This window comes from Phoca vitulina, unplaced genomic scaffold (assembly GCF_004348235.1).
Source record: "Phoca vitulina isolate PV1807 unplaced genomic scaffold, GSC_HSeal_1.0 scaffold63, whole genome shotgun sequence".
NCBI classification, from domain to species: Eukaryota; Metazoa; Chordata; class Mammalia; order Carnivora; family Phocidae; genus Phoca; species Phoca vitulina.
Window position 1 is genome coordinate 2,841,088 of NW_022589766.1, and position 12,572 is coordinate 2,853,659.

A 12,572-nucleotide genomic window follows, 5' to 3' on the forward strand; every position below is an offset into this window, starting at 1 on the left:
CCTTACCATTTACGAGGCAAAACCGAAGGGAATGTGGACGGTCTGTGTCTGACCTGTCATAGGTAAAAACAAGGGTGCACGCGTGAGTCATATCTGAGTTACACGGGGAAGGATGGTTCCCCGCGGTAAACCCTTTCAGGAGCACAAAAGGGTGGGAGGATTTCTTTAACCGTCGCTTTCCAGAATCACAGGGCTCGGCTCGGGTAAAGTTCAGCGTTGTCACAATGCAGGGAAATCTCTCCGCGGACTCAATCAGAGGCTGGAAAGGTAGAGAGGTAAGTAGACGCTGGGTTCTCCGTTGGGCCCACACCTCGCTCCCAGCATTTTCCGGGCCGGGTGAGAAGGCAGCCAGCGGCGGCGCCCGCGGCAGACAGGAGACGGCCGCCATTAGTGCGCGTCAGCCGAGGCCTGAGGCGGCGGCGGCGGCCCCACCCCCGCGCGCGCGCTCTTGGGGCTGCGCGGAGCCTGCTCGGCGCGCGCTCGGCGCCCGGCGGCGGAGGCCCAGGGAGGCGGGCCGGGTCCTAGCGGCGCGGCCCGCGAGCCTCAGCGGGTCTGGGGGCGGCGGTGCTCCCCGTCTGAGGGGCTCCAGCCCGACAGCAGCGGTGGCGCCCGCGGCCCCTGAGCGAACGGAGGACCAGGCCGGGAGGCGGCAGCGCGGCCGTGCCCGGAGGTGAGTGCGCTGGGGCCGCGCTGCGTTCGGCGGGGTGAGGGGCTGGGACGTTGGCTCGCCGCCGGGCGTGGGCGGGCGTTTCCCGGGCGGGGCGCGGGGGGGTTGTCGTTGGGTCGGGCGGAGCCGCAGCGCTCGGGGCACTCTCGGTGAGGCCGGGGTCCGGGCTGTTTCGGCGACGCTGGCGGCGGCGGTCGGGGCCAGACTCTGGCCAGCTCAGGTGAGCCGCGGCTCCGGCCTGCTGCCTGTGCTTGCGTCCTGCGTGGCGAGCTCCGTGCCAGCACCGCGGAGGGTTGCCGTTCTGGGGGCGCTCGGAAACTTCGAGTTAGGTGCACTTAAAATGCCCCCATTTCCAAAGGCGTGCGCTGCTGGAGCACGGTGCAGAAATACAGCACGTTTGTTTGGGGTGGCCATTTCTCAGGTAGCTTCACCACGTAGTGGTGGTAGTCTCCCACGACAGTCTTTTTGTAGGTTTCGAGTTTGCTGTTTTCCATGTTTAATTTTTTGTATGTGCGTCTTTTTACTTGCAATTTCTTGTTAGCAATAAGGAACGTTAGGGTGGCGTCCAACATCGGTTCCCTCGTACATCACAGGAGATAATGGCAAATAAAGAGGAAACTGACAGTCTATTGATGTCAGTGTGGAACTGAAAAGTATGACATTGTATGAACACGTGAAAATCGGCCTCCGTGTTTCAAAGTCATGGCTCAAGTGTGTTTGGGGAGTGTTTTATACGTTTTTAAATTACAGTTTAGTTTTTAATGGGGAAAACTACTTAAAAGTTGATGTTGTTATGTCTTCTGTGTAAATATGCAGAAAGGCGTATTGATTTTAAAGGCAGTTAAATTCAGTGAATATTGAGCATCTATACCGCTGAAGTTAGTGCTATGCACTGATGGCATCCAAAAACAGGAGGAATGGTGTGCAGGTTGGAGAGAGTGATTAAGCACACAAGTAGTAATGATACGAGGCAGAATACAGTATTAACAGAAACTCCAATTTGTTGAGTACTGACTCTTAGCCCTACACTGTGGTAAATACTTCACATTCATACTTTACTCAGTGCTTAATGTTAATTACCTAATTTATTCAAAATTTTTAATACCTACTGTTTGGTGATTGCCCACGATACCAAGGTGACCCCTATAGATTATTTTTTTCTTTTCTTTTTTTTTTTTTTTTTTTGATCCCTATAGATTTTGCCTTTAAGGACTTTACATTGCTATTAGGTTAAACAACTAATCACAAAAGTCTCATCAGTTGACCCTTGAACAATGGTGGGAGTGTTAGGGGTGCCAACCCCCACACAGTGGAAAATCTGTGTATGAATTCTGATTCCCCAAAAACTTAACTACTTACAGCCTACTACTGACTGAAAGCCTTAAAGTCAATTAGCACGTATTTTGTATGTTATATGTATTATGGTGTTTGCTTACAGTAAACTAGAGGAAAGAAAATGTTATGAAGAAAATCATAATAAGGAAGAGAAAATACATTTATAATATACTATATACTATGTATATAATACATTAATATACTATACTTACAGTATATTATATATACTATGCTTATAGTATATTACATATATTATATAAAGATATATAGTATATATAGTACATTTATATTTATATATAGTACATTTATAAATGTACTATATTTAGAAATATCTGTATTTATAGAAAAAAGTCTTCATATAAGTGGACTTCTGCAGTTCAAATGCCAGTAAACCTAGACAGAAGCTTAAAAAGGAAGAATATAGTATATTGTGAGAACTTGTAACAAGGGGATAACCAGCTTGGGAAATCAGTTAAAGTTTTCTTAGTAAAGTAATCTTCCAGTTAAGATGTTATGGGTAAATACGAATTAGTTAAAGGTGACCCCCCCCAAAGGAGGGAAGAAAGGTCCAGGCAAAGGAAATAGGTTCCCCAGAGGGAGGTTCAGGGAAATTTAAGGAACTGAAAGGTCAAAGCAGTTGGATTTAGTGTGGAATGCAAAAAGGGGCAAGAGAGATGATGCCAGGTCTTTTAAGCAACGTTAAGAATTTGGGACTGGCTTTTTTTTCTTTACCTTTAAGCTTTATAGTGAAATTTTCAAACTACTGAAATGTGATGAGATAACAGTACAGTGAACTTCTCTGTAATATTTCCCAGAATATTTGGACCTTATTTGAAGAGCATTGGATGGTCATTGAAATGTTTTAAGCAGGGAATCTTTTTTTTTAAGATGTTATTTTTTATTTATTTGACACAGCACAAGCAGGCCCAGGGGCAGAGGGAAGGGAGAAGCAGGCTCCCCGCTGAGCAGGGAGCCCTCAAATTTGTATCTTTTTATTTATTTTATTTTTTTTTTTTTTAAAGATTTTATTTATTTGACAGAGACAGCGAGAGCAGGAACACAAGCAGGGGGAGTGGGAGAGGGAGAAGCAGGCCTCCTGTGGAGCAGGGAGCCCGATGCAGGGCCCAATCCCAGGACCCAGGGATCATGACCCGAGCCGAAGGCAGACGCTTAACGACTGAGCCACCCAGGCGCCCCTGTATCTTTTTTTTTTTCTTAAAGATTTTATTTATTTATTTGACAGAGACACAGCGAGAGAGGGAACACAAGCAGGGGGAGTGGGAGAGGGAGAAGCAGGCTTCCCGCCAAGCAGGGAGCCCGATGCGGGGCTCGATCCAAGGACCCAGGAATCATGACCTGAGCCGAAAGCAGACGCTTAATGACTGAGCCACCCAGGCGCCCCTCAAATTTGTATCTTAATCAGAAAGGTCATCCTGGGGGCATCTGGCTGGCCCAGTAGTAGAGCGTGAGACTCTTGATCTCAGGGTTGTGAGTTTGAGTCCCATGTTGGGGGTAGAGTGTATGTGTGTATATATATATATATATACAGAGAGAGAGAGAGAGAGAGAGAGGTCATCCTTACTCCTGTGTAGAAACTCCCTTGAGTGGGGACAAGAATGGAGTGAGGAAACCACCAAGAGGTGATATTTGGGCCTAGAGTTACGGCTGTGAAGATAGAGCACATTCTAAGGGTACATAGTTGATCTCTCCTCACTCTACTAATAATTTTATATTTAGTCTTTCAGAGAAATTGTGGAAAGTTTTCTAAAGGAAATGGTATTTGAGCTGGGTTTTGCAAGGTAGATAACACTTCAGTCCTGGAATTCAGCCCTGGAATGAAAATGTCTTGGTGTCAAAGGATCCCTTAGTGACCTTGACAACCTCTGCTAAAGTGCCCCAATTCCCCCTAGGATTTTTTCATTGAAATTACTTTTGTCACTATCACTTTGGTCCTTAGGGGTATTTAACTTCCTCAATAACAGTTTGTCTAGGAGAAGACAAAAAAGTATTTTCAGTTACTCTGCAACTAAGATAAGCTGAAACTTTCCAAAATTTTTCATTTTTTATTATTTAACAGAAAACTAGAATTCTTTAAATATACAAACTGTCTTTTAAAGTGTTTGATTTTGATCCTACCATAGTTTGTTTGCTCTTGGAGGCTTGGTGTCCTACTCCCATTCCATAGAAGATCTACGTGAAAAGGACTCCACATGGAAATGTGATCCATCGGTTCCTTTGCCCTGTGTTTAATGCCAGGAATGGCTTTATCCCTATGGAGAAACTTCAGCTTCTACACAAAGATAGCATACTCCTTGGAATATCTTGATACAAAACCTTAATCTTAAAAAAAAAAAATGCAGCCTGTCATGTGCATTTACAAAAATAAATACAATTGGTAATATGCAGATTTTTTTCTGTTTGAATTCTAATGTATACATCAAAAAAACTCCTTTTCTTAGTAGTCTGAATCTATTTTGACTGGATTTTTCCTTTCAGTGGATATGTTCCAAAAAGCTCAATCTAGTCTCTCTCCTGACTGATTTTATCACTGCAGTTGTTGGGAGTAAGTGGGATAATAATTGGGAAGGTGTTTGGTAAACTGTGATACACAGTACAAATATAAGATGGTAGTGGTACTAATTGGAAGTAAACTGAAGCAAAATGAAGGAAATTCTATTCATCTGTCCTTTCTAATACCAAGCTTCATGCTGGTAAAGTAGACATTTGTCACATGGCTTTTTTTATTCTCTATAGTACAGTGCATGACTTAGGTTCATTTGTGTCACATGACTGTGATGATTGTAGAAGTTCACTCAGCTGATATAAATAGATTTTACATGGTTTATTACATAATACTAATTTAGGATAAATACCTAAAATGATGACTCTTTAAAATAATGACTTTATGTCCATCTTAGATTGTTTTTTGTTTTTGTTTTTGTTTTGTTTTTTTTAAGATTTTATTTATTTGACAGAGAGAGACAGCGAGAGAGGGAACACAAGCAGGGGGAGTGGGAGAGGGAGAAGCAGGCTTCCCGCGGAGCAGGGAGCCCGATGCGGGGCTCGATCCCAGGACCCTGGGATCATGACCTGAGCCGAAGGCAGACGTTTAATGACTGAGCCACCCAGGCGCCCCTAGTTTTTTTTTTAAAGATTTTATTTATTTGACAGAGAGAGACAGTGAGAGAGGGAACACAAGCAGGGGGAGTGGGAAAGGGAGAAGCAGGCTCCCCACTGAGCAGGGAGCCCGATGGGGAGTTTGATCCCAGGACCCTGGGATCATGACTTGAGCCGAAGGCAGACACTTAATGACTGACCACCCAGGCGCCCCTATCTTAGATTGTTTTTACTTCATAATTCTATGCCATGTTTGCTATTAGTAATTCAGTATATTTTTCCTTGTTAGTCTGCAAACTCCGTAAGAGATTGTGTCTGTCCCATTAACCCTTCTTTCATTAATTCTAAACCAGTGCCTTGCACATGGTGGTGGGAGGTTCAGTAAATATATAAATGTTTTTAAAAGTTTAATTAGTGAAATCAAAACTAAAAGTTCAAAGTAAATCAGAGAAAGACAATCATCATATGATCTCACTCATATGTGGAATTTAAGAAACAAAACAGGATCATAGGAGAAGAGAGGAAAAAAATAAAACAAGATGAAATCAGAGAGGGAGACAAACCATAAGAGACTTTTTTTAAAGATTTTATTTTTTTATTTGACACAGAGAGAGCAGGGGGAGCAGCAGGCAGAGGGAGAGGGAGAAGCAGGCTCCCCGCTGAGCAGAGAGCCCGATGTGGGGCTCATCCCAGGACTCTGGGATCAAGACCGGAACTGAAGGCAGAAGCTCAACCAACCAAGCCACCCAGGCGCCCACCATAAGAGACTCTTAATCATAGGAAACAAACTGAGGGTTGCTGGAGGGGAGGGGGATAGGGGAATAGGGTAACTGGGTGATGGACATTAAGGAGGGCATGTGATGTAATGACATTTAATTATTTTACATTAGAATAATATATACATGTAGTTTAAAAGACAGAAGTATTAGAAAACTATAAATGCTCCCATTCCCTTTCCCTAAGTACAACTACTTTGAACTTAGCTGTTTTTTCTGTTATTTACAGTTATATTTCTAAACAACATGTACATTTTGAGTCCTTATTTTTGAACATTGCCTTTTGTATTGCTATTAGGATAGATAACCATCTTAGCTTTCTTATGTTTACCTCCTTTACCTTCTCACATCCTCTTAATGGTTTTAGTTCAGATTTTTTCTATACAATGAGTAAAAATATACACTTATTTTTTTTTCCCTTTAGACCTCAGGTCCATCCTCAGTCCAAAGATGGTGCTTATATTTATCCAATAACTGTAATAAACATTGCAAACTCAAAAGAACATTGACAATATTGTATCTTATATTTAACAATCATTTTTAATGGCTGCATTTTTATTTATTTTTTAATATTTTACTTATTTATTTATTTGAGAGAGTGAGTGAGAGAGAGACATAGAGAGAAGGAGCAGGGGGAGGGGTCGAGGGAGAGGGAGAAGCAGACTCCCCGCTGAGCGGGGAGCCAGACATGGGACTCGAGCCTGGGACTCCAGGATCATGACCTGAGCTGAAGGCAGATGCTTAACCTACTGAGCCAACCAGGTGCCCCATGGCTGCATTTTTAAAGCATAGAGTTTACATATAATCTATTTAATCTATATAAATCTTTATAATCTATGTAAATTATTGGTACAAAAAAATCTTCTTGTCTGCTTTATTACTTTGTAAATCTAATGCCTAATTAGGTGCCTTACACATAATTAATATTGACTAAGATTCTTTGAATGAAATGGTCTATTTGCATTTTTAAGTTTAGAGAATAATTTTGGAAAAGCATTACAGGAAGGATTAAGAATTAGAAATACAAAATAACTTGATACAGTAGAGACATCCAATTTGCCTTAATTGTTGGATGCCGTCCTCTTGGGTGCTGTGGCTTTAGTGAGTCCTACTTTACTCTCCAGCTACAGGGCAGAGTCTGAAGTTATGTTGGGATGCCATTGATGTTGCTGTCCCTCACTTTATATTCCACACTCACTCCTCAGCCCCATTGCATTTCCTCCTTTTTCCTTGCCTTTCTGTTTCTCCTTGTCTTTCAGAATTTTTCACAATTGTCTCATGAAAGGGTTAGGAAATAAATTTGCTATCAATTTATATTCAATTCATAATTAAAGCTAGAGGTACCTATAACAACTTTCAATGATAGGATATTTTCCAGAGCAGAGTCCACTATCCTACTTTAACTCCTAGCAAAACTGAGGCTAAGTGGGAATTAGTGCTCAACACAAATTGCTGTGGTTATTGGCCCAGCTCCATTAGCAGGCCCTAAGATCATTCAGACTGGCTATTATTTTGCAGGTTTGCCTTCTATTCAAATGTGCTTACTTTTTTTTTTTTTTTTTAAGATTTTATTTATTTATTTGACAGAGAGAGAGAGCATAAGCAGGGGGAGCAGCAGGCAGAGGAAGAGGCAGGCTCCCCACTGAGCAGGGAGCCTAATGCAGGGCTCAATCCCAGGACTCTGGGATCATGACCTGAGCCAAAGGCAGACGCTTAACCAACTGAGCCACCCAGGTGCCTCCAAATGTGCTTACATTTTTAAATATAGACATACACTATTTACATGTTATAGAAATATTCATATATTTTTCACCCTGATTTTCCACATTTTTGGGAATTTAAAGGAACAGCAAAGTAAGCTGTATACACAGAATTTACCCACCACAGCTGTTATTTGTTAGGAAAAATTGAAAGGGAACTAAATTCCAGTAGTCATGGTATAGCTGCCTGATGGAATAATATGTATCCTTTAAAAATAATTATGAAGCAATTTATGTAGCCAAATGGAAAAAGCACAGAAATGAAAAATACAGGAAACAAAAATCATTAATATACTAGCAATGCATTTGAATGTGTATGAAAAAATGGACAGGAAGAAGCAAAAGTTTAAATAGTTATTGTTGGGGGTAATAAAAGTATGGATTATTTTCTCTCTTTCCCAAACTTTCTCTATCAGTGTTTTGCCTTTATAAGAAAATATTGTAAGAAATAAGCGAACAAATCAGTGTTTAAAGTAGTCCCAAGCCATCTGTCCACTGAGAGGTCCTGGAAGCAACAACACAGTAGAAAAAACAAACATGCCAAACACCCAGATCTTGGTTTCTAAATACAGTTAAAAAAAAAAAAAAGTAACTATGGCTTCTCAGAGAAAAGTCTGATTCATGGGCTGGGGCAGAGAAAGAACAAATGATCCTGGAGCATCTTCTTGCTCCAGAAAGTAAGAAGGTGTTCACAGGATGATGAATACGTATCAAAAGGACATCACACTGAAGGGGTTCCCACTGGACAAATCTGGGAAATGGAACATCAAAATAAATGGAACATCAAAACATTGACTAAAACAAAAACCCATGAGTCCATACACTTAGAGCTAAAAAAAGAAATAATAAAAGATGGACTTTTATTTTATTTTTTTTAGGATGGACTGTTCAGTAAACTCAACTGTCATGTGGAATCACTGTAAGATAAGTTCCAAATAGATCTGAGATTTAACAATTTTAAATTAAAGTTGAGGGGGTGCCTGGGTGGCTTAGTTGGTTAAGCATCTGCCTTAGGCTCAGGTCATGATTCCAGGGTGCTGGGATTGAGCCCCACGCTGGGCTCCCGTCTCCTCCCCCCTGCTTGTTCTCTTGCTCTCTCTCTCTCAAATAAATAAAATCTTTAAAAAAACTAATATTGATGGTCACATCAGCAAAATGGCAAAATAGGCAGTTGCAAGCTCATGTTCCCACAGAAACGTTGAAAAACACGCAGAAACTGTTAGAACCAACTTAGAACTCTGGAAAGTAGCTCATGGTGTATAGCAGCCAAGCAAATGCTGAATCAAGAAAAATGCAACTTAAAAAGAGCAGGCGAAACACATCAAAAATGGGCAAAGCACCTGAACAGGTATTTCTCCAAAGAAGATAGACAAATGGCCAATAAGCACATGAAAAAGATGCTCGACATCACTAGTCACAATGAGATACACTTTATTAGGATGGGTATTGTTTAATAAAACAAACTAACAAGTATTGGCAAGGATGTGGAGAAATTAGAACCCTGGTACATTGCTGGAGGGAATACAAAATTATTCACAATAGCCAGAGGTGTAAACGGTCCAAATGTCCATCACCAGATGTGTAGGGGCGCCTGGGTGGCTCAGACGGTTAAACGTCTGCCTTCGGCTCAGGTCATGATCCCAGGGTCCTGGGATCTAGCCCCACATCTGGTTCCCTGCTCAGAGGGAGTCTGCTTCTCCCTCTGCCTGCCCCTCCCTCCTGCTCATGCATGTGCACGCACGCACTCTCTAATAAATAAAATCTTGGGAAAAAACAGATGAATGTGTAAACAAAATGTACATATATACAATGGAATATTAGCCATAAAAGGAATGAATTTATGTTAAATGAAATAAGCCAGACACAAAAGGACAAATGTATGATTCTATTTATGTGAAATACAAGGCAAATTCATAAAGGCAGAAGGTAGAATGGGGTTATTAGGCATGGGAAGAGAGAGGAAGAGGGAGTTATTGTTTAATGGGTACAGAGTTTCTTTTTGGGAAGTTGAAAGAGTCTTGGAAATGGATAGTGGTAATGATTGGACAACATTGTGGATGTAATTGATGCCACTGAATTGTACACTGTACATCTCGTCAGTTTGCTTCCCCAAGGAATTGTAAGAATGAGAGTAAGAATGTTTCATTCACTTTTGTTTGTTAAACCAAAGGGCACACTATGATTTTTATCATTATTCTTAAGAAATAGTTCTAAAAAAAATTTCTTTTGTTGGAAGATTATTGGACTCCAAAATTTATTTTTTATTATTGTTGTACTCTGTAGATGAAAATGACAGCTTTGAGTTTGGTCACGTAAGTTCTTAAGACCCTTTCAGTGCTACTTTAGGGACACCTAATAGCTTATGTTAAAGATTATTAATGCATATATAAGAATGACCTTATTTTTAATACTTGAGGACTTTAGCTTTTGTTTATTTTTACTTTTACAGTAAGGCAAAAGAATGAAAGAAGTAGATAATCTCGAAAGTATAAAAGAAGAATGGTAAGTTAATTTAAGCTTTGCATTTCTTTGTTACTGCATTTCTTAGTATTTATTTTTACTGCATTTCACTGACAGATACAGTAAGTTTTCATTATGGGTCTTTCAGTTAAATAGCTAATGGTTGGGGCGCCTGGGTGGTTCAGTCATTAAGCGTCTGCCTTCGGCTTAGGTCATGATCCCAGGGTCCTGGGATCGAGCCCCATGTTGGGCCCCCTGCTCAGCGGGAAGCCTGCTTCTTCCTGTCTCACTCCCTTTGCTTGTGTTCCTTCTCTCGCTGTGTCTCTCTCTGTCAAATAAATAAATAAAATCTTTTTAAAAAAATTATTATTAATAATAACTTTATTTTTAAGAGTAGTTTTAGGTTATAAAAAAAATTGAGCAGAAAATACACAGTTCCTGTACCCCACCCTCCCCTTCACCACCACACACACAGTTTCCTATATTATTAACATCTTGTATTATGTAGTATATTACAGTTTGGAACCAGTATTGATACATTATTAATTGTGGTTTACATTTGGGCCCATTTTGTGTATTGTACAGTTCTTTGGGGTTTGACAGATGTTGCTGATGCATATGGTGGTGTACTTTTATTTATTTAAGTTTATTATTTATTATTACTCTTATTTTTCCTTTTTTAGTAATCTCTATACCCAATATGGGGCTTGAACTCACAACCCTGAGATCAAGAGCTGCATACTCTTCCATCTGAGCCAGCCAGGTGTTGTGTTTTTAATTCCAGGTACCAGTTGTTATTGCTGGTTTATAGGAAAGCACTTGGCTTTTATATATTAATCTTATATTCTACAGCCTTGCTAAAATTGCTTATTAGTTCCAGAAGTTTGTTGTTGTTGTATTTGGGATTTTCTGTGTAGACAGTCATGTCATCTGCAGACAAAGAATTTTATTTCTTCCTTCCCAATCTGAATACCTTTTATTTCCTTTACTTGTCTTACTGACTTAGCTAGGATTTGCAATATGGCACTGAAGAGGAGTGGTGAGTAGGGGCATCCTTTTTCCTTACCTCCCCAACTTCCCAAGTATATAATCGGCCACTCCTCACAACCCAGAGGCAGCAGCTCTTTCTGCCCATGGGTCCTCTCCCTATGCTTTAATAAAATCACCATTTTTGCACCAAAGATGTCTCAAGAATTTTTTCTTGGCTTTCGGCTCTACATTCTCACCTACATTCAAAAACTACATCAATACTGTTTTTTTCCTTTCTTGAAATATCTTTGTCTGGTTTTATTTATTTTTTTTTTAAAGATTTATTTATTTATTTTGGGGGGGGGAGAGAGTGCTTGTGCACATATGAGTGGGGAAAGGGGCAAAGGGAGAAAGATAATCCTGAGCAGACTCTGCTGAGCACAGAGCCTGTTGTCGGACTCGATCCCACGATCCCTGAGATCATGACCTGAGTGAAAACCAAGAGTTGGGAGTTAGAAGTGTTCCTTCTGCTTTTATTTTCTTGAAGAGATTGTAGAGACTTGGTATCATTTCTTCCTTAAATGTTTGATAGAATTTGCTAGTGAAATCTTTTTATTTTTTTAAGATTTTATTTATTTGAGAGAGAATGCACACGCGCTGTGCGTGTGGGTCGGGGTGGGGGAAATGGGGCTGAGAGGCAGAGGGAGGGGGAGGAGACGCTCTCCTCAGCAGGGAGCCCCACGCCCGGCTCCATCCCGAGACCCTGGTATCATGACCTGAGCAGATGTTCTGGCCGGTTAAGCTTAACTGACTGAGCCACCCACTAATGAAATCTTTTGTGCCTAGTGCTCTGTGTTTTGGAAGATTGTTAATTATAGACTCAGTTTCTTGATAGATACAAGCCTTTGTATATGTTCCTCTTTAATGTAAGTTTTGGTGGATTGTCCCTTTCAAGGAATTGGTCCATTTCATCTAAGTTATCAAATTCGTGGGCATAGAGCTGTTTATAATGCATCTCCACACACTGTACTCTGAACGTCTTAAAAACCTAGACTATTTCTTGCTCATCATTGTATCTCCTTACCACCTACCATATAGTAGGTACTCAATGTTTGAATGACTTGAATTAACAAAATGAGGCTTAATAGAATTTACATATCAAATAGGATAAAGGACTAAAGCTACTTTGAATGCTCAGCTTTATTGACTTCTTACTTAGTAATTGTGTATAAACTGCTTTCTTAAAGCTAGGACACAGGGGTGCGAGAGAACCTGGTTCTGGGGGTCCCAAACATACCAGGGTCAGGCACTAGCCACTGACAAAATCCAAAGGCAGAGAAACAAGTGGTAGTGAAACAGGAAAGGGATTTATTTCAGTGAGGCCAATGCTAGAAAGACAGCAGACTAGCATTTCATTATTTAAGGAAACTGGGGGAAAAAAGTGGGTGGGTGCATACAGGTAGGCAGTGAAGGTCAAATTGATCATTG

The 12,572-nt window shown here is 40.8% G+C and overlaps 1 protein-coding gene across 3 annotated transcripts in view; it reads left to right on the plus strand.

The window, feature by feature from the left end:
* UBXN2A (UBX domain protein 2A) overlaps positions 1-12,572 on the plus strand; it is a 33,136-nt gene continuing 20,564 nt past the window's right edge. Inside the window, exons 1-2 of one of the 3 annotated variants that reach the window (XM_032391602.1) lie at positions 1-275; positions 10,105-10,157. In XM_032391602.1, the coding sequence (XP_032247493.1) occupies positions 10,117-10,157 (41 nt within the window). In that variant the 5' untranslated portion in view covers positions 1-275; positions 10,105-10,116. Of the gene's footprint in view, positions 276-485; positions 671-803; positions 888-10,104; positions 10,158-12,572 lie in introns of those variants that run through there. The other 2 variants (XM_032391600.1, XM_032391601.1) reach the window with 2 other exon arrangements.